This window comes from Myotis yumanensis, unplaced genomic scaffold (assembly GCF_028538775.1).
Source record: "Myotis yumanensis isolate MYYU_CA2020_CCGP unplaced genomic scaffold, mMyoYum1.0.hap1 SCAF_10, whole genome shotgun sequence".
Taxonomy (NCBI): Eukaryota; Metazoa; Chordata; class Mammalia; order Chiroptera; family Vespertilionidae; genus Myotis; species Myotis yumanensis.
In genome coordinates this window covers 5,459,951-5,477,929 of record NW_027223761.1, presented here as the reverse complement: position 1 = coordinate 5,477,929, position 17,979 = coordinate 5,459,951, and the positions used below count along the sequence as shown (strand labels likewise).

Genomic DNA, 17,979 nt, shown 5'->3' with positions numbered 1-17,979 from the left:
CAGGAATAGTCGAAACAGGATAGCGTCGTTTTTCTTAAAGTGACAGGCTCAAGGCAATTGGGGTCAACACTGTGGCTGAGGGCGACTTAACTATTCTGACTCCAATCGCTGGCTAAGTTCAGGACAGGTCTCGGGTTTCTGCCTACTTGGGAAGAGGCATGAAGAAGCGAATGCTTCGCTGGTGAGGGGAAAAGGAGCGCCTTAGACAACCCGCTGCAAGAATTTGAGGTGCAGCCAGTTCTGTCCTCCTCCAATCTCCCCCACCCCCGCCCCACCAGCTCTGCAAAGCTGGTCCCCATTTCAGATGTGAGAATGAGGCGCGGAGAGGAGGATCACAACTTGGGAGCCGAGACCAGACTCGGGTTTACGCCACTTCCAAGCCAGGATCTTAACTGACGCCGATGCAGGGGGCGGGGGTGGCCCATCCGATCAGAGACAACCTCGGTGGGGGCCGGGGCTGCCCTGCTCTCCTTCTGTCTTCTGCACCGCGACCGGGAACTCGCCTGCTTGGTCTCCCGCAGCCTCCGGTTCGGGAGCGGTGCTACCCGCTCGCGTCATCTGATGCTGTTTCCTGCAGGAGGGAGAAGAGCGGAAAAAAGTGAAACTCCACCCTCCACCTCTGCCTCCCGCCCCCGGGGCCAAAGTACAAAGGGAGGAGGAAGAAGGGAACGGGGGTTGGAGCCATCGGGCCGAGGGAGCTGGGCCAGGAAGGGGCAGCTCGGCCCAACTAGGGACGCTCCAGCCACCCCTGCGCGAAAAGACCCAACCGGAGCCCGGGCGCTGCCCCTGGCCGGCTCCACCTTACACTTGGCGGGTGCTGGAGCCAGGCTCCCGGGACTGCGGAGGGACGCCAGGCCCTTCTGAGCTGGCCATGGTGAGACGCCAGAGACCCCGGGGTCCCACCCCCCGAGCCTGACCACACTGGCCTGGCTGGCCCTCCTCCGAAAGCCCGAGATGCGGCGGGCCAGGAGGCGACACTCCTGGCTCCCCAGAGAGGCGTGGGTCTGGGGCTGAGGGCCAGGGCCCGCATGCCCGGGTTCCGGGACTAGGGCCTCCGCAGCCAGCAGGGGTGGAGACCCGGGGCACCCAGGGACGGTCCCCCACCCGCCCCAACGCCCGCTCCCGGCCATGGAGCCCTTGAAGAACCTCTTCCTCAAGAGCCCGCTGGGTTCATGGAACGGCGGTGGCAGTGGGGGCGGCGGTGGCAGCGGCGGAAGCTGGCCAGAGGGGTCCCCGAAAGCAGCGGCTTATGCCAACCCTGTGTGGACAGCCTTGTTTGACTACGAGCCCAATGGGCAGGACGAGCTGGCCCTGCGGAAGGGTGACCGTGTGGAGGTGCTGTCCCGGGATGCAGCTATCTCCGGCGACGAGGGCTGGTGGGCGGGCCAGGTAGGCGGCCAGGTAGGCATCTTTCCGTCCAACTATGTGTCTCGGGGCGGCCCGCCCCCCTGCGAGGTGGCCAACTTCCAGGAGCTGCGACTAGAGGAGGTGATCGGCATTGGTGGCTTCGGCAAGGTCTACCGTGGGAGCTGGCGAGGTGAGCTGGTGGCTGTGAAGGCAGCTCGACAGGACCCCGACGAGGACATCAGTGTGACGGCTGAGAGCGTGCGCCAGGAGGCCCGGCTTTTCGCCATGCTGGCACACCCCAACATCATTGCCCTCAAGGCGGTGTGCCTGGAGGAGCCCAACCTGTGCCTGGTGATGGAGTACGCAGCTGGTGGTCCCCTCAGCCGTGCCTTGGCTGGGCGGCGTGTACCCCCCCACGTGCTGGTCAACTGGGCTGTGCAGATTGCCCGTGGGATGCACTACCTGCATTGTGAGGCCCTGGTGCCCGTCATCCACCGAGACCTCAAGTCCAACAACAGTGAGTTTGGGGGAGCAGGCTTGGAGGGTGGCATGGCCCAAGCACACACATACTGCCAACTCTCAGCTGAACCTGCCTGGAGCTACCTGGCCTCTGAGAGGTACTGGCTCCCAGCCCTCTCCCAGTATGGCCTCTGTGGTACTAGAGGCAGTATCTCTTGCCCAAGGGGAGTCCCAGTTGACTGGGATGCCCACTGCCCCCAAAGCAGGAGTACCAGGCACCAGCGTCTTTCATGCCCCAGCCGCAGAAGTTCTTGGCCCCAGCTTACAGAAGCTAAAAAATTGGGATCGCTCAGGTGGGTCCCCAGGATCCTGCCTAAGGATGGCCACCTCAAGGTAGCAGAACACTGGATGCTGGCACTCACCTTCCTGTCCCCTAAAATTCACACCTGTGCTGTTGGCTCTCTCCTCTCCCCTCCTCTTGTGATGGGCAGGTACTCCCGAACAGAGATCTCCGAGGGGAAAGCCTGGTGGTCGTGGGCTGGAATTCTGGCCATCCCCCTCCCCCTTCCCCTCCCCCTCCCCCTGCCCCTAGCTGCATGACCTCTAGGTGGTTATTTCAACTCAGAGCCTCAATTTCAGACTCTGTAAAAAGGGAGTAACGGGGCGGGGAAAATAGCTTAACAGTCTTGGCAAGCCCTGGTGTCTGATGCCAGCACACAGTAGGTCCTCAGTCATGAGTGGATATTTGGGGATTGGCTCACCAACGGGGCCTCGCCTGGAATCAGCCCTTGGGGTGGGTGTGGTGGGACGAGGCCTCCATCCTCAGCCATTTGGGATTGCACACTGCTCAGCAGGGACCCAAAACAAGGAGGGACAAGTTCAGAGCGCTTCCTCCAGCCGACAAGCTTCACACAGGCCAAAAGCAGCCAGCGTTCAGGGAGGCACCCAGTTGGATGTCCGGCAGGGCCTGACAAGAGCAAAGGCCAGGAGGCAGTACCCAGCACAGTAGTGGGGGGGACACAGGCTGGGCCTGAGGAGCCCCGGGTGTAGGCTACAGAGCGAAAGGAAGCGCAGGAGGGGCCAGTGGGATTGCTGGAGAGGTATGGGCGGCTCTTGCAGGGGGGAGATGTATATTTTGAGCCTCCTGGGCTGGGCTGACCATGGACAAGGGACCTGGAGGGAGAACGCCAGGACCCGGTGATATCCAAGTCCTGGCCAGGGCCAAAGGGGGGCAGGGATGTCTGCCAGCCACCCACCCCCTCCTGTCATCTGTAGCAGGGGGCAGTTTCCACCTCTCAGCCTCACTTCTGGGTTCTAGCCATCTAGGACCCCCCACTCCCTGCCCAGCCTGAGGGGGATTCCCCGAAGGCCCCAGGGGGAGGGGACTCCATCTTCTGTTTTTCCTCCAGTTTTCTTTCCAGAAAAAATGGAACAATAGCCCTGGCCCCTGCTCCCCACCCTCCCCACCGCTTCCTGCGTTTCCTGCTGCCCCTGAGCCAGCTTCCTGCCCCTGCTCCAGCCTCTGCTCCCTCCCCAGTCCAGCTGCCTACAGGGGAGGAAAGAGCTGGGGGTGGGGGGCTTGTGGGAGAGGAAGGAGCCAGGGATTGCACCCTCACTCCCCTCCAGTCCCCCTGCTTCTCTCCCAGAGTCTGGGTGGTGGTTAAGGGCAGGCGGGGTGCCCTCAGCCTCCCTAGCTTGGCCTCCCACCTTGCAGACCCCAGTCCTAGGCCTGAGGTACTGTCTGCGGGATTGGGGCGGGGGAGTCCCTGGACTGGGGGGGCGCAGGCAGGAAACAATGGCGTGATTTTCCCGGACAATGGGGGCCTTGTGAGGAAGCCTGGCGAGGAGTGGAGGGGGAATTCTCCAGGCCCACGAGTCACAGGACTGACCAGCCAGCCCGGCCTGGGGCTGACCTCCCCCAGTTCTCCCCCGAAGGACCCCCCCAGTTGGAGACCTGCACCAGGCCCCCAGAAAGGAGAAGTAGATACCATGGGAGGGAAAGCGGAAGAGGTGTGAGCGGCCTAGGCCACTCCCGAGCCCCACAGAGGCCAGCCTGGGAGGGGGCTGGGGCCGGGAGCCCTCAGGGGACACTGAGAGGGGGCTCTCCAGCTCTCTCTCTTCCGGATGGCCCCTGACCACCCCACTCCCAAGGTCTACATCAGACACCAGAAGAGCAACTTGGGTTGGGACAAATTCAAAGCACTTGGAGACGAACAGGAGATGCAGGGGAGAGGACGAGACGCTGAAGTTGTCAGGTCCAGCTGGGGGCGGGAGGTGGCAGAAAGGCCGCCCGTACAAAGAAGTCCCGAGACTGGGTGAGTTATCTGGGTCTCAGATTAGCTGGCTGAAAAGGAGCGGCTGGCCTCCCGGCCTGAGATACTGGTACAGCAAGTGCTTCGCTCGTCTGTGAGGTCTCACATGTGGCTAGAGACACAGCCAGGAAGCAGCCAGGGTTGGTCTGCGAGAGGATGGGTGGGTCCCGGCACCAGAGGAGACAGGAGTCCCTGCCCAACCCCGGCACACAGACCCCTTTGGCTGGTCCCACTCCAGCCACCCGCTCCCAGCCTGTTGCAGTTCTTGGGAATGAGCTCCTGCAGGGTTTCCTAAAAGGTCCAGTTCTGAGCCTCCAGCAGCCAAGCCAGAGTAAGTTGTGATGGAGGATGGAGAAGAGAGAGTCTGCAGAGAGATGTTAGCGAGTGGCAGAGTCTGTAGCACAACTGGCATCCAGCATGCTCATGCCGGGTGTCAGACCCTGTGCTGAGGCTTTAAAAACTGGGATCTCATGCCAACCCTCTGAGGTGGCTTTTGTTATCACCTCGGCTTTATTAACTGTTCAGGACTCAGCCCCAGTCGGGCTCAGAGGAGAGGGGAGGTTGTAGGACCATCCTCTGAATTAGGAGAAATGGCAAGAAGATTTGCTGGGCCTGGTGGGATGAAGCCGGTGGTTGTTGAAGGCCGGTGGACATCAGGTAGGGCAGCTGATGGGCAGCTGAATTGACTTCTGGCCTAGAGGTGCAAATATGGGAGATGCCAAGGGGTGGCTGGCACCTGGGAAAGCCAGAACAGTCTGGGAGCAGTGGGCAGAGGTGTAGGAGAGGCCGGGCTCTGAGGAGCACCTGCATGGAAAGGACTGAGGGCAGGGGAGGCCCTGAAGGAAACACAAGCAGTCAGAGGCCCCAGGAGTCAAGGACCTCGGGGAAGGGTTGGGGAGCAGTGCCAGATGCCCCCACAAGGCCCAGAGAGCTTGGCCAGAAGCAGGATCAGTTGTGGCTTTAGGCCTGGAAAAGTGAGTACCCTGGTTCTGCCACCTCTTCTGAGAAGTCTTCTCTGACTCACTGGGCTGTGTTAGTGCTGGGGCCCGCCCCTGACCGAGTGACACGCTGGTACTCCACCCCCAGTGCCCTGTGCTGCCCCCAGTATGATGCTGTCACCTGGGCAGGACAGCTGAGGTGTGCTCTGGAATGACACGTATTCAGAAATGTAGTTTCTGAATGTCACTTCTCTGCAGTGCAGTTTTCTACAACCAGAGAGGGAGAGAGGCCCTTTCAGACCCTGGATGATTCTGTTACTTTGTCCTCTCAAACTCCTCTCATTGGAGCCATGTTTTTCCTGATGAGAGGTTTGCAAGTTGCTGCTTCTCTCTGTGCAGATACGGTGGCCCCATTTGGGTCAAAGCCATGAGCCCCTGCCAAGTCTAACCATCCACTCCTACATTTATCCCAAGCTCCTCCTTTCTGGGCAAGAACCATCATCTTCTCAGACCGCTCCCTTTCCCTCCACATCCAGCTGCGTTAGTAGTTATCTTTTGGAGTCTCGCTCCCGTGGGAGTGGCTGCACTGGCCACCCTGCGATATGGGCACCAGGGGTCTGTGGTGCCTGTTGGGCTTCCTTTCTCACCAAAGGGCTGCCTCCTGCTCCCCACCCCAAGGGAGGTTCTGATCCACACTCCTGCTTTAGCAAAATGGCCAGACACGGGTTTCTCTTGAAATTAAGGCCATCAAGGCTAAGAGGCTGCTACATTGCTAGTTTCCATTCAATGCAGCATTAGGAGAGAGTTATAGGCCTGGCTTTGGAACCTCACAGACTAGGTTGGAATCTCTGTTTAATTTGTTTATGACCTTAGCCAAGTCATGTCCTTGCTCAGTTTCTTCATCTGTAAAATGGGGATAAGGATGACTGCCTCACAACATTTTTGTGTGTGACCGCTAGAACTGAGTGTTTAAATGCCTGGCTTATAGAAGCCCCTCTGGAAACCTTTCCCAGCATTGTTATTTTTGTCTGATTCCATCCCAGCCCCAGCAGCAAGCTCTCCTTCCTGGGCAAGATCACCTCCATGCCCCCAGCACCCAGCTACATGTCTGTCAGAGGACAGTTAGCTCTCCGCTCCTCCCTTGTCCCTCCCACCTGAGCCTGCAGCAACCACAGTCCTGCCTCTCTCTTCCCCAGTTCTGCTGCTGCAGCCCATTGAGGGCGACGACATGGAGCACAAGACCCTGAAGATCACTGACTTCGGCCTGGCCCGCGAGTGGCACAAAACCACACAAATGAGTGCCGCCGGCACCTATGCCTGGATGGCGCCCGAGGTCATCAAGGCTTCCACCTTCTCCAAGGGCAGCGATGTCTGGAGGTGCGGCCTGGAGGGAGGCTGGACGGGGCCAGCTGTGGGGCTGCACAGGGTAGATGTGGCTGCCAAAATCTAGGGCTGGGCAGACAGGTGGAGCTCAGGGGGAGGGGCCCAAGCCATTTAGTTCCTGGTTGCTTTGGGGTGAAATGGCAATGAGTAGAGGATAGGACACACCCTTCTCTCTCCCACAGCTTTGGGGTGCTGTTGTGGGAATTGCTGACCGGAGAGGTGCCCTACCGTGGCATCGACTGCCTTGCTGTGGCCTATGGAGTGGCTGTTAACAAGCTCACACTGCCCATCCCATCCACCTGCCCCGAGCCCTTCGCGCAGCTCATGGCCGGTAAGGGGATGGTGCGGGAGGGTGAGGAACAGAGCTCCTCCGCCCACAGACCTCTCCTTACTCTGTCCTCTCTCCATCCTGTGTCCCCAGATTGTTGGGCGCAGGACCCCCACCGCAGGCCCGACTTCGCCTCCATCCTGCAGCAGTTGGAGGCGCTGGAGGCCCAGGTCCTGCGGGAAATGCCGCGGGACTCCTTCCATTCCATGCAGGAAGGCTGGAAGCGTGAGATCCAAGGCCTTTTCGATGAGCTGCGGGCCAAGGAAAAGGTGGGAGGAGTCAGGGTCCCGGGGTTGGAAGGAGACACTCGGGTCTCCTTCGGGCAGAGAGTTGGGGCGGGCGCCAGGGCACTACGGGGCTGACCCCACCGTCTCCACTGTCCCGGGCACAGGAACTACTGAGCCGCGAGGAGGAGCTGACCCGCGCGGCGCGTGAGCAGCGCTCCCAGGCCGAGCAGCTGCGGCGGCGCGAACACCTGCTGGCTCAGTGGGAGCTGGAGGTGTTCGAGCGCGAGCTGACGCTGCTGTTGCAGCAGGTGGACCGCGAGCGCCCGCACGTGCGCCGCCGCCGCGGCACCTTCAAGCGCAGCAAGCTCCGCGCGCGCGACGGCGGCGAGCGCATCAGTATGCCACTCGGTAAGGGGCGGGCCCGGCGCGCCGCCCGCCATTGGCTGCGCGGGCCGGGGCGGGGCCAGGCGTTCGCGCTGATTGATTCGGGGAGTTAGTGGGTGGGCCCGCGAGCTGAATGCTGGTCGGGGTTGGGACTCGGCGTGTTTGTGGGCGGGTTCTGGAGGGAACATTTGCATGTCGGCCTGAGAGTGGCTGCAACGGGGAAGGGGCGGGGACCCTGGAAGTTCTGGGAAGGCCGGGGGGCGGGGCGGGGTGCCTCTGGGAATATCGGGCTCCGGCGCTCTCCTCCGGATGCTGGGGTCCCGGCGGGCGGTCCGCTTTCCTTACCGAGAGCCCGGGGCCCGGGAGGGCAGTAAGTTGGCCCCAGCCACATCCCCATCGTGCCAGGCCCGGTCCCCGCGCTGCCCACGGGCCGGCCCAGGGCCCCTGCAGGTTGGGATCTTGGCTCTCCTTCACCACGAACTGGCCCTGCTTCCTTCCCAAACCCAGACTTCAAACACCGAATCACTGTGCAGGCCTCGCCCGGCCTGGACCGGAGGAGAAACGTGTTCGAGGTCGGAGCGGGGGACTCGCCCACCTTTCCCCGGTTTCGGGCCATCCAGTGTAAGAAGCCTCACCTCCCTCGGTCCTTGCCCCACCTCTTACCTTTCTGTCAAACCTCCTCGGCCCCAGTCTCCCTTCCCTCTCAGTCTAGACTGGTACCTTCGCGTTCCCCAAGCAGCATTTATTTTACTAACTTGAAAAACGTCAAACAGTTGTAGGATACTAGTATTTTCTAATTTTATATGAGTCCTCGTTTTTCTAAATGTCTTGGTGATATCGACTTAATTCCTCACAATAACTCTGTGAGGGAGCTGTCCTTATTAAGTTTTATAAATGAGGAAAGTGAAAAAAGTAACTTGCCTAACATTACACAGCTAATAACAGTGCAGAATTCAAAGCCAGGTGGATTTCTGCCGTGTCTGTACTAACTACTAAACAGCAAATTAACTACTAAACAGTAAATTAACTACTAAACAGCAAATTCCTGCTGAAGGACTAGATGAGAGTGCCTGCCTCCCTCCCTCCCCCCGCTGCTCCCTACCCCAGGACCCAAACCCACCTACGAAGCCCCAATTCTGTTAAGTTCTCTGTGGCCCAAAGCCCACCCAGGGATGGATTGGAGCCTGATTCTCGTGATGGCAGAGCACAAGGATCAGAGCTCTTGACCTCAGCTCAGACTCCACTGGTTTTCCCTCCACAGTGGAGCCTGCAGAACCAGGCCAGGCATGGGGCCGCCAGTCCCCCCGACGCCAGGAGGACTCAAGCAATGGAGAACGCCGAGCATGCTGGGCCTGGGGTCCCAGTTCCCCCAAGCCTGGGGAAGCCCAGAACGGGAGGTGAGTGCCTGAGTGCCCCCAGCTCCAATATTCTCTGCCTCCCAACAGTCCTGGACTCACAAAGCACAACTCCTTTCCCCTCCTGTAACCAGGAGAAGGTCCCGCATGGACGAAGCCACCTGGTACCTGGATTCAGATGACTCATCCCCCTTAGGATCTCCGTCCACACCCCCAACACTCAATGGTGAGTGGCCTTGTTGGCCCCCAGAAGGCTTTTTGCTGCACTCTTTCTGCGGGTCCTGCGGGGAGACGACCAGAAGCCAGCAGGCACAGCAAAGCCAGCCCTAGAATCCAGTTCTGAACTGTAGGCCCACAACTGAGCTGGGTGAAGCCCAACCTCAGGGAGCCCAGAGTCTGAAGAGGGCTCTTTCCTGGCCCCAAGGCAGTCACTATGCCCTCAGCAGGCTCTAGGGAGGGAAGGAAGATGGAATGGTTACCTGAAAGGACATCACCTGCCCCCGCCCAGCTACTGGCTGAGCACTGGGTTACCCTAGCCCAGTGGTCGGCAAACTGCGGCTCTCGAGCCACATGCGGCTCTTTGGCCCCTTGAGTGTGGCTCTTCCACAAAATACCATGTACGGGCACGCATGTACAGTGCAATTGAAACTTCGTGGCCCATGCGCAGAAGTTGGTTTGCCGACCACTGCCCTAGCGCAAGCCGCACTCCAGTCGCCCACAAGAGTACAGGACCTTAACCTCCCAGCCCCCTGCGAGAACTTCTTTCTGCTCCAATTCAGTTCATTTCCGACACTATTTGCCTGGAGTTAGTTACCTGGACCCCACGGGTTAAGGGCTCAGTCCCTCAAGACTGCTCCCACTTCAGATGCCAGTCCAGGTTGTCACCTGTGTTTCTGACCTACTGGCTATAAATTGGAGATCCCCACAAGCCCTCCTCAGGTTTGATCATTTGCTAGAGCATCTCACAGAATTCGGGAAAACGTTACTTACTAGATTACCAGTTTATTATAAAGGATACAGATCAAGAACAACCAGATGAAAGATGCGTAGGGGCGTGGGCGCCAACACCCTCTCCATATGCACCACTTGCCCAGCATCCGGATGTGTTCAGGAAGTTCTCCAAGCCCCTCAGCCAGGGTTTTTATAGAGGCTTCATTAAGTGGATATGATGGATTGATGAACTCATTGGTGATTGAACTCAATCTCCAGCCCCTCCCCTCCCTGGAAAGTTCCAGCTCTAAGGATGTGGCTGGTTCCTCTGGCGACCAGACCCCTATCCCTAAGGGCTTTCCCAAAGTCACCCCGTTAATATGAGCTCAGGTGTGGTCAACAGGGCTTGTTCTGAATTTTAAAAGGTGCTCCTTTACCTTTGTCACTCTATCACTTAGAAAATTCCCGGGGTTTTAGGAGCTCTGTGCCTGGAATGAGAGGAAGACCAAGTATATATTTCTTATTACAAATCACAATACTAGCTTCCCAGAGGAGGCAACATCTGAGCTGGGTCTCGATGGGTGGGGACGGTGTGCTGGGCAGAGGGAATGTGTGTGCGCAGACGTGGGGCTCACCAGACCTGAGCAAAAGGAAGTCCGGCTGGACTCAGAGCAGAGTTGAGAGCCAGGCAGTGACAGGAGAGCACTAGGCCTGCACCTCCTGGGTCTGTGAAGCCCAGTGCAGCCCTGACAATGGAAGTTTGTCGGTAGAAGTTTGTCGAATGAATGAGTGAGCAAAGCTGGAAAAAATAAGCAGGCGCCAGTGAAGGAAGAGCCTGAAAATGGTGGGGAGTTTTTATGCAGAGACCTGTCTTCAGAGACAGAGAGACTAGGTCAGGGCTGTGGCTGAGAACAGGGACCCCCACTCCCCAAAAAACAACAACAAAGAAACAAGTTCTGGTTCAAAGTAGAAGCTCATTTTCTCCCAGTTTTAGTTCTTTCTCTCGATACCCCGCCCAGGGCTCCACTCCAGGCAGGCCCACTCTACGTTTGGCCCAAAGAGACAGGGACGGTGGAGGGGGAGGCTGGGGAGGGCTTTGAAAGCCCAGCCAAGGAGCATGGACTTTCTTCTCATGGCAATGGAGAGCCATGGCAGGTTCTAGAGCCAAGGAGGACGGGACAAGATTGGGGTTTGAAGGCCCGCTAGGCCCACAAGTAGGACACAGATGTCCTGAAATCAGAGCAGAAAGGTTGGAAAGTGGTGGGGAGCAAAGGCTCTGTTGCTCCTGCCTAGAGTGAGGCCTGCTCCGCCCCATACTGGCTGTGCAGCCTTAGACAAGCCCTTAACCTCTCTGATCCCGGGACTCTTGAGGAATGAGATCGGTCAACGTCATTCCCTAAGTCATTCAGCTGGGGGCTGGCACAAACAACAACCTCTCTGAGCCTGTTTCCTCGTTTCGGGACAGGGACAGTGATGTTGTGTACATTGGAGTTCACCTGCCGCCCCGGATAAGCTACCCCTGTAGTGGGGACAGGCAGGCAGAAGGACCAGGCTCTGCCCATCCAGGAAGAATGTGGGCACAGGGCTCAGGCCCTAATCCCGTCCCTGGGGCCCTGCAGGTGCTCCTGGCTGGCCTTTGAGGATCTGGCCAATGCTGCCTCCTGGTGACCTTTTCCTCACCCCTCCCTCCCCCATCTCTGGCTCCAGGGCAAGGAGCTGCCTCCCAGGCTTTGCCCCTGCTGCTGCTTTGGCCTGCACCGCAGGCCCCCACCCCCACTTCTTGAAAGACCTGGATGTGTGCAAGGGGGGAGGCACGGTGGGCGGGGTCAGGGAAGATGTTAACTCAGACCTCATACCAGGGCCAATGAGGGATACCAGAGCACCCCACCTGAAGATCCCCTAACCTATGCCCCACCCTCGCCACCAGGTAACCCCCCAAGGCCGAGCCCAGAGCCAGAGGAGCCCCGGCGGCCAGCCCCAGCTGAACGCAGCAGCGGCTCTGGGACCCCCAAGCTGATCCAGCGCGCACTGCTGCGCGGCACTGCCCTGCTCGCCTCACTGGGCCTCGGCCGTGACCTGCAGCCGCCTGGGGGCCAGGGCCGAGAGCGTGGGGAGCCCCAGCCAACGCCCCCCACCCTGTCTCCCACCCATCCCCCTTCCCCACTCCCCTCCCGGCTCATCCGCTCTTCACCCAAGACGCCCCAAGCCCCCATTTCTCGGTTGAGCCCCGACGCCCCAGGCCCACCCACCCCCGCGCCCCTGCTGCTGGAGCTGGGTGTCCCTGCAGGTCAGCCGTCGGCCAAGAGTCCCAGACGCGAGGAAGGGAGGCGCGGTGAGTGGCCCAGTGCAGGCCTCCTGCCTGGTGATGGAGAGGGGAGGAAGGGCTGGTGGGGGCATGCAGGGCAGTAGGGCCAGGCCCACTTCTCCGCTGGTCCCCACACCTGGGCGCTGGTCCCCACACCTGGGCGCTGGGCACGCTTGAAAGGAACTGAATTCTAAGTTCAGCCACTGGTGGTCAGGAGTGGAGTAGGGCCCGCCAGGCTAGTTGAGAAATAATAGAAGGAACAATGACAACAGTGATCGCAGACGCCTGCTAGTTGCCTGCTTGTGCGGGCACTGTTTCCAGTGCTTTACAGAGATTACTGCAATTATTGTAGGAACCCTGTGAACTAGCTACTCTTGTTAGACCCATTTTTAAATGAGGAAATTGAAGGCACAGGGAGAGCCAGGGACTTGCGGCTCCCACTACCACGCGGTAGAGCTGGGATCCAAGCCCAGGCCTGTCTGCTCCAGAGGCCCGGCTCCTACCACCACATTATAAACAGATGCTCCCGGAGCACAAGGGGCCATGAAGTGAGGAGTCAAGTAGCTCGCTGTGCAGATGGGAAAACAGGCCCAGAGCAGGGCATGCCTCCTGGGACACCCAAGAGTAGGTGCTGCCTGACCCTGTGCTCTTCTCCTGCTCGTCACAGGAAGCACTGTTTCACCCCCGCCAGGGATATCCCGCTCTGCTCCTGGCACCCCGGGCACCCCACGCTCACCGCCCCTGGGCCTCATCAGCCGACCTCGGCCCTCACCCCTTCGCAGCCGCATCGACCCGTGGAGCTTCGTGTCAGCTGGACCACGGCCCTCGCCCCTGCCCTCGCCACAGCCTGCGCCCCGCCGGGCGCCCTGGACCTTGTTCCCAGACTCAGACCCCTTCTGGGACTCTCCACCCGCCAACCCCTTCCGGGGGGGGCCTCAGGACTGCAGGGCGCAGACCAAAGACATGGGTGCCCAGGCCCCGTGGATGCCGGAGGCAGGGCCATGAGTGGACCAGCTGCTCCCCACGCTCCAGCTGCCCCAGAGGAGCCACAGCCTACACTGGAACAGGAGCCGGGCCAGCCTCTGACGCTGCCTTGGCTTCCCCCAGGGACCCCGCCCCCTTTGGGGGTCAGGAACACTACACTGCACAGGAAGCCTTCACACTGGATGGGGGGCCTGCACCCCCCCGCATACCTGCAACCTGTGGGTCCCCTGACTTACCTGCCCCACTGGGGCCTGACACTGTACCCAGCTGGTTAGGAGGACCATAGCCTGTCTCAGGGAATCGCCCCCAGGGGTAGCGCAGGGAGGAGGGGAGGTGCGAGGGAGAGGGGCCGGCCTCAGCTGTCACCAGCACTTTTGACCAAGTCCTGCTACTGCGGCCCCTGCCCCAGGGCTTAGTGCCTGAACCCCCCTGCCCTGGGGGTCATCTAGGGCCAGGGTTCTCTAGGTGCCTTCCTGCTGCCCCGGCCAGGGTTGGGGCCTCGGCCTCAGGATCCAATGAAGCCAAATAAACTCCCCAAGCTATCTCCCCAAGCACAGCCTGTCACCTTTCTTGGAAGTAACCAGGGATCCAACCCATCACACGATGCTGGTGACTTCCTGCCCCCAGCAAACGGTCCGTCGGCCTGGGCCTGGGCTGGTGCCTTGCACCACACCCCTCTCCTGGGATCAAGTCCACCAGCTTCAGTCAGGCATTCAAGGCCCTTGTCAGCCACCCTGGCACCCACACAAGCTGGCCTCGCCCACCTCCTCACCCTTGCCAGGCTTTCCCCACCACTGCCGGTGACTTCACCTGACTAGTCCTGCTGCCGGAAGGGCCCCGCTTAGCCTCTGGGGCCAGTTCGTGTTACCGCCCCTGGGTCTCGGCCATGCTGCTCCCAACCGGGCAGCTCGCTGAACTCAGGAACACACAGCCCTTGGGCAGCGTTTTGGAGGTTTGTCCTGACTCTATCGCAGGGTCTGGACACAGTGACCTACCCTGGCACCTGGCTCCACTCGCTTTCCTCACTACCATGGGGTTCTGAGGTTTCTGCGAGTCTCAGTCTGGGCTCCCCTCCCCTTCATGGTCCACGGCAGCCAGGCTCACTGTCTGCAGTGTTCGGGGGTGGTGGTGGGGCGGGGGGGGGGGGGGGACGCTTACCAGGAAGGACTTGGAATGGAGACCTGACAGCACCATCTCTCCCAAGCGCTCTGTGTCCTCAACGCCTTGCCACCCTTGTCCCCAGCAGACCCATCCCAATCCCCTATTCCTCTCCCACTCAGCTGCCCGGCCACCACCTTCCATCCAGGATGCAAACAGTAATACCCCACAGGTCTCCTGGGCCACACTCGTCCTCAAGGCTGTGTCCTTACCCTTTCAGCCCGTTCCTCTCACACCCCAGCTCTTTCCCACCTTGACTAGCCTCTTCTATCCCCAGCTGAACTGTCACTCCTACAGGAACCTTCACAGCGAGAGCCTCTGCCCCAGAGCTCTCGCCCATGGCCCAGGTTTCCTTCAGGGGGTGTATGACAATGTGAACCTCACGCTTCCTTGCCAATAGATTTCCTGTGTGAACACCAGAAAGGAAGGGACGTGTGTGTCCTCTCCCGCTGTGTCCTCGGGATCCAAGCCGCTGCTGAGGGGATGGGGCGTGTGTGACAGTGGTCGTGTCCCCGAGTAAACGCTGCAGTGTGATTCTGAGCCATTTACTCTCGGGGCCTCACCTTCCTCCACCTGGTCCTCGCCACCCCAGCTTTGGGGAATTGGGCAAATAGTGGCCTAGAACCTGGGAGCAGCGATCCAGCTCATCTCTGAGCCTGAGCTGCCTCCTCTCCCTCCATTCACACTCGCCCAGCTGCGTCCCAGGCTTCCCTCACGCTCAGCCACCCACGCAGCACCTCCTCCCGGCCCCACCTGCCAACCCTCCCAGTTGCCTGAGGTGGAGCAGCCAGGTCTCAGGACACCCCAGACTCCCAGGCGCACACCATGGGGGGGCTGAGGCCCTGGGCTCGATATGGGCTACTGATCATGGCTCACCTGCTGGCTCTGGGCCTTGGGGCTGCGGTGCTCCAGGCCCTGGAGGGGCCCCCAGCACGCCGGCTCCAGGCCCAGCTCAGGGCCGAGCTGGCCACTTTCCAGGCGGAGTACGGGGCATGCTTGCCAACCGGGGCACTGGAGGAGCTGCTGGGCACCGCCCTGGCAGCCCAGGCCCATGGGATCTCCAGCCTGGGCAATGTCTCCAAGGCTGGGAACTGGGATCTGCCCTCAGCCCTGCTCTTCACTGCCAGTATCCTCACCACCACGGGTAAGGCTGCCAGGTGGCTGGGCAGAAGGGGGCCTCCTAATTCCAGCGCCCCCTGGGGTCCCTGGGGGTACAACCCTTCCCCCAGCTCCAAAGTGCCAGACAGAGCCCAGGCTCTATGAGGCCTGACATCACAGCTGGGTCTCTCCACACCAACACACCCCAACTGGTGCCTCCACTTCAGCTGCCAGGAGGGGCGTGGCCTCCCCAGCCCCACCCCAAGGCACCCTTTGAGACCCAGGAGAGGTGCCCAGACCCCATGGGCCCGCAGCAAGGCAGGGAACACATTATGGGATGGATGATTGGGTGGGGGAATGGAGTGAGCCTGGGGCATACAGATGAGCAGCGCTGGCTCAGGAGGGAACGTGAGGGAAGGCTCCCAGGTGAGAAGTCTTGATGAGATGTTAGCCAGGGCACAGAGATGAGGGGTGAAGGAATTCCTGGCAGAGGGAACGGCATGTGTGAAGGGCCAAAGAAATAAAGCAATGGGACACACAGCCCTGGTTTTTTTGGTTGGTCTTTTTTTTTGTCAGCAAAGTCTCTAAATATTTTTTTAAATTAATCTGTTTTCCAACTTCTGTTGGAAAAATCAGAAAAACTATTTGCATTGAGCCAGGATTCCTGCAAGGCAACATTTGGCAGGAGTGGAACAGGGCCTGGCCTTCGGGGCAGAGCACAGGCTCTCAGTGCACCCCAGTCCCCACCACTCCCTTTTGTCTCCCGGTCCCCACCACTGCCTGGCTCCTCGAGGCGCTGGAGTTTACAAGCTCCGGACTAGCTGGGCCTGTTCTCCCGCTCTCTCACCTCTCCCTGCTTTCCAGAAGCTGTCCTGGCACTGAAGGCCCTTTCTCATGCATGCTGCCTCTTCTGCAGCTCTTCCTGTGGTGCCTTGACAGGTTTCCTGCCTGCCTCCCCCACCGCACGGCAGGGCCTGAGCAGACTCAGATTCCAGCGCAAGGCCCAGCACACAGGAGAACTCAAAACACCTTTGGGGGATGAAAGGGTGGGTGATGCCCTGCCCAGTGGGTGCAGAAGTACCTGTCAAAGGCACAGCTGAGGATCTTAGAAAGCCAGGTTCCCTCTGGGGCAGGACAGCAATTCTCAGAATTGTCCCAGCCCCAAGAGGACTGAGGGGCAGACTGTCTCTTTTAATTTTTCATTTTTCCAGAAAATAAAAGAGTCGTCCAGAGAGGTTAAGGGACTTGCCCAAGGCTCTCCAGTTGATGAGGAGCAGAGCCAGAGCATGGGCCCCAACGGTTCCAGCAGTTTCAGCCACTAGAGGGCAGCCTTCCACAGGCTTGCTGGGGGAAGTGGGGACCCTAGCAGGCATTGCACACAAGGGCTCACTGCCCACTGTCTTTCTCCTGTTCAGGTTACGGCCACATGGCCCCGCTCTCAGCAGGTGGAAAGGCCTTCTGCGTGGTCTACGCGGCCCTGGGGCTGCCAGCTTCCCTAGCACTTGTGGCCACACTGCGCCACTGCCTGCTGCCTCTGCTCAGCTGCCCGGTTGCCTGGGTAGCTGTCCGCTGGCAGCTGACCCCGGCCAGGGCCGCGTTGCTGCAGGCACTTGGGCTGGGCCTGCTCGTGGCTGGTATCTTCATGCTGCTGCCAGCGCTGTTGCTGTGGGGTCTGCAGGGTGACGACAGCCTGCTGGAGGCCATCTACTTCTGCTTCGGCTCACTCAGCACCATCGGCCTGGGGGACCTGCTGCCTGGTCGTGGCCGTGACCTGAATCCAGTGCTTTACCACCTTGGCCAGATTGCACTTCTCGGTGAGTTCGGCTGCCCACGAGCACCGGTGGGAGGAGAGGAGCCTGGACTACAACTCCCATACACCACTGGGGGAGGCTGAGCCTCACAGGTGTAGGGGATTTCAGTTGGAAGAACTCCGCAGAGAATTGTGAGTGGCATCAGGTACCAGGGTGGGTCCCCAGGCGAGGGGGTGGGCAGAGAGCATCATCGGCTTCCCAAAAGCTGCCCTAGAACCTTTTCTCCCCAGGTTACTTGCTCCTGGGGCTCCTGGCCGTGCTGCTGGCAGTGGAGACATTTTCGGAGCTGCCACAGGTCCGTGCCTTGGTGAAGTTCTTTGGGTCCAGTGGCCCTTTGACTGCTGAGGACCAAGGTGGCATCCTGGGCCAGGATGAACTGGCCCTCAGCACCCTGCCCCCCTCAACTGCAGCCCCAGAACAGGTCCCCGCCTGCTGACAGGTGTTCGGTGATGGAGTTAACTCCCTTCAGGTGAAGAAGCCCGAGGGGAATTCTCTAGAGATAAAGGGGAAGCGTGGATGTGAGAATCTCAGAGAATAAAATGTTAACAAAAAATAAAATGGTTGCCCTAGCTGGTTTGGCTCGGTGGATAGAGCGTCAGCCTTCGGACTGAAGGGTCCCAGGTTTGATTCCAGCCAAGGGCACATGCCCGGGTGGTGGGTCCACATTGGAGATTGGGGCGATCCCCAATGGGGTGTGCAGGAGGCAGCCGATTCTCTCTCATCACTGATATTTCTATCTCTCTCTCTCCCTCTCCTTCCTCTCTGAAATCAATAAAAATATTTTAGAAAAAGAGTTAAAAAACAAAACAAAATAAAATGGTCAACAACCCCAAATCTGTTTTTGTCTCTTCTTTGGAAATGGTTGTTCCCTACAGTGAACCCAAAGCCCATCAACCTTGGGAGGTCCCGCCTCCATTGGCATCTGGGAACCTCAGAGCCCGCACAGCCCCGTCGAGGATC

At 59.8% G+C, this 17,979-nt stretch overlaps 2 protein-coding genes across 2 annotated transcripts; both read left to right on the top strand.

Annotated features, from left to right (window-relative positions):
* Nucleotides 1–273: 273 nt before the first annotated feature.
* On the top strand, nt 274–13,503 carry MAP3K11 (mitogen-activated protein kinase kinase kinase 11). The gene is made up of 10 exons (XM_070427516.1): nt 274–1,864; nt 6,253–6,433; nt 6,622–6,770; nt 6,861–7,036; nt 7,159–7,402; nt 7,886–7,999; nt 8,640–8,775; nt 8,868–8,959; nt 11,591–11,995; nt 12,636–13,503. The coding sequence occupies exons 1-10, from the start codon at nt 1,129–1,131 to the stop codon at nt 12,971–12,973; spliced, it is 2,571 nt and encodes an 856-aa protein (XP_070283617.1). The 5' UTR covers nt 274–1,128; the 3' UTR covers nt 12,974–13,503.
* A 1,173-nt stretch (nt 13,504–14,676) lies between these two features.
* On the top strand, nt 14,677–17,844 carry KCNK7 (potassium two pore domain channel subfamily K member 7). Its single transcript, XM_070427524.1, has 3 exons — nt 14,677–15,254; nt 16,624–17,022; nt 17,250–17,844. Exons 1-3 carry the CDS (start codon nt 14,936–14,938, stop codon nt 17,453–17,455), a joined length of 924 nt encoding a protein of 307 aa, XP_070283625.1. The 5' UTR covers nt 14,677–14,935; the 3' UTR covers nt 17,456–17,844.
* Nucleotides 17,845–17,979: the final 135 nt, after the last annotated feature.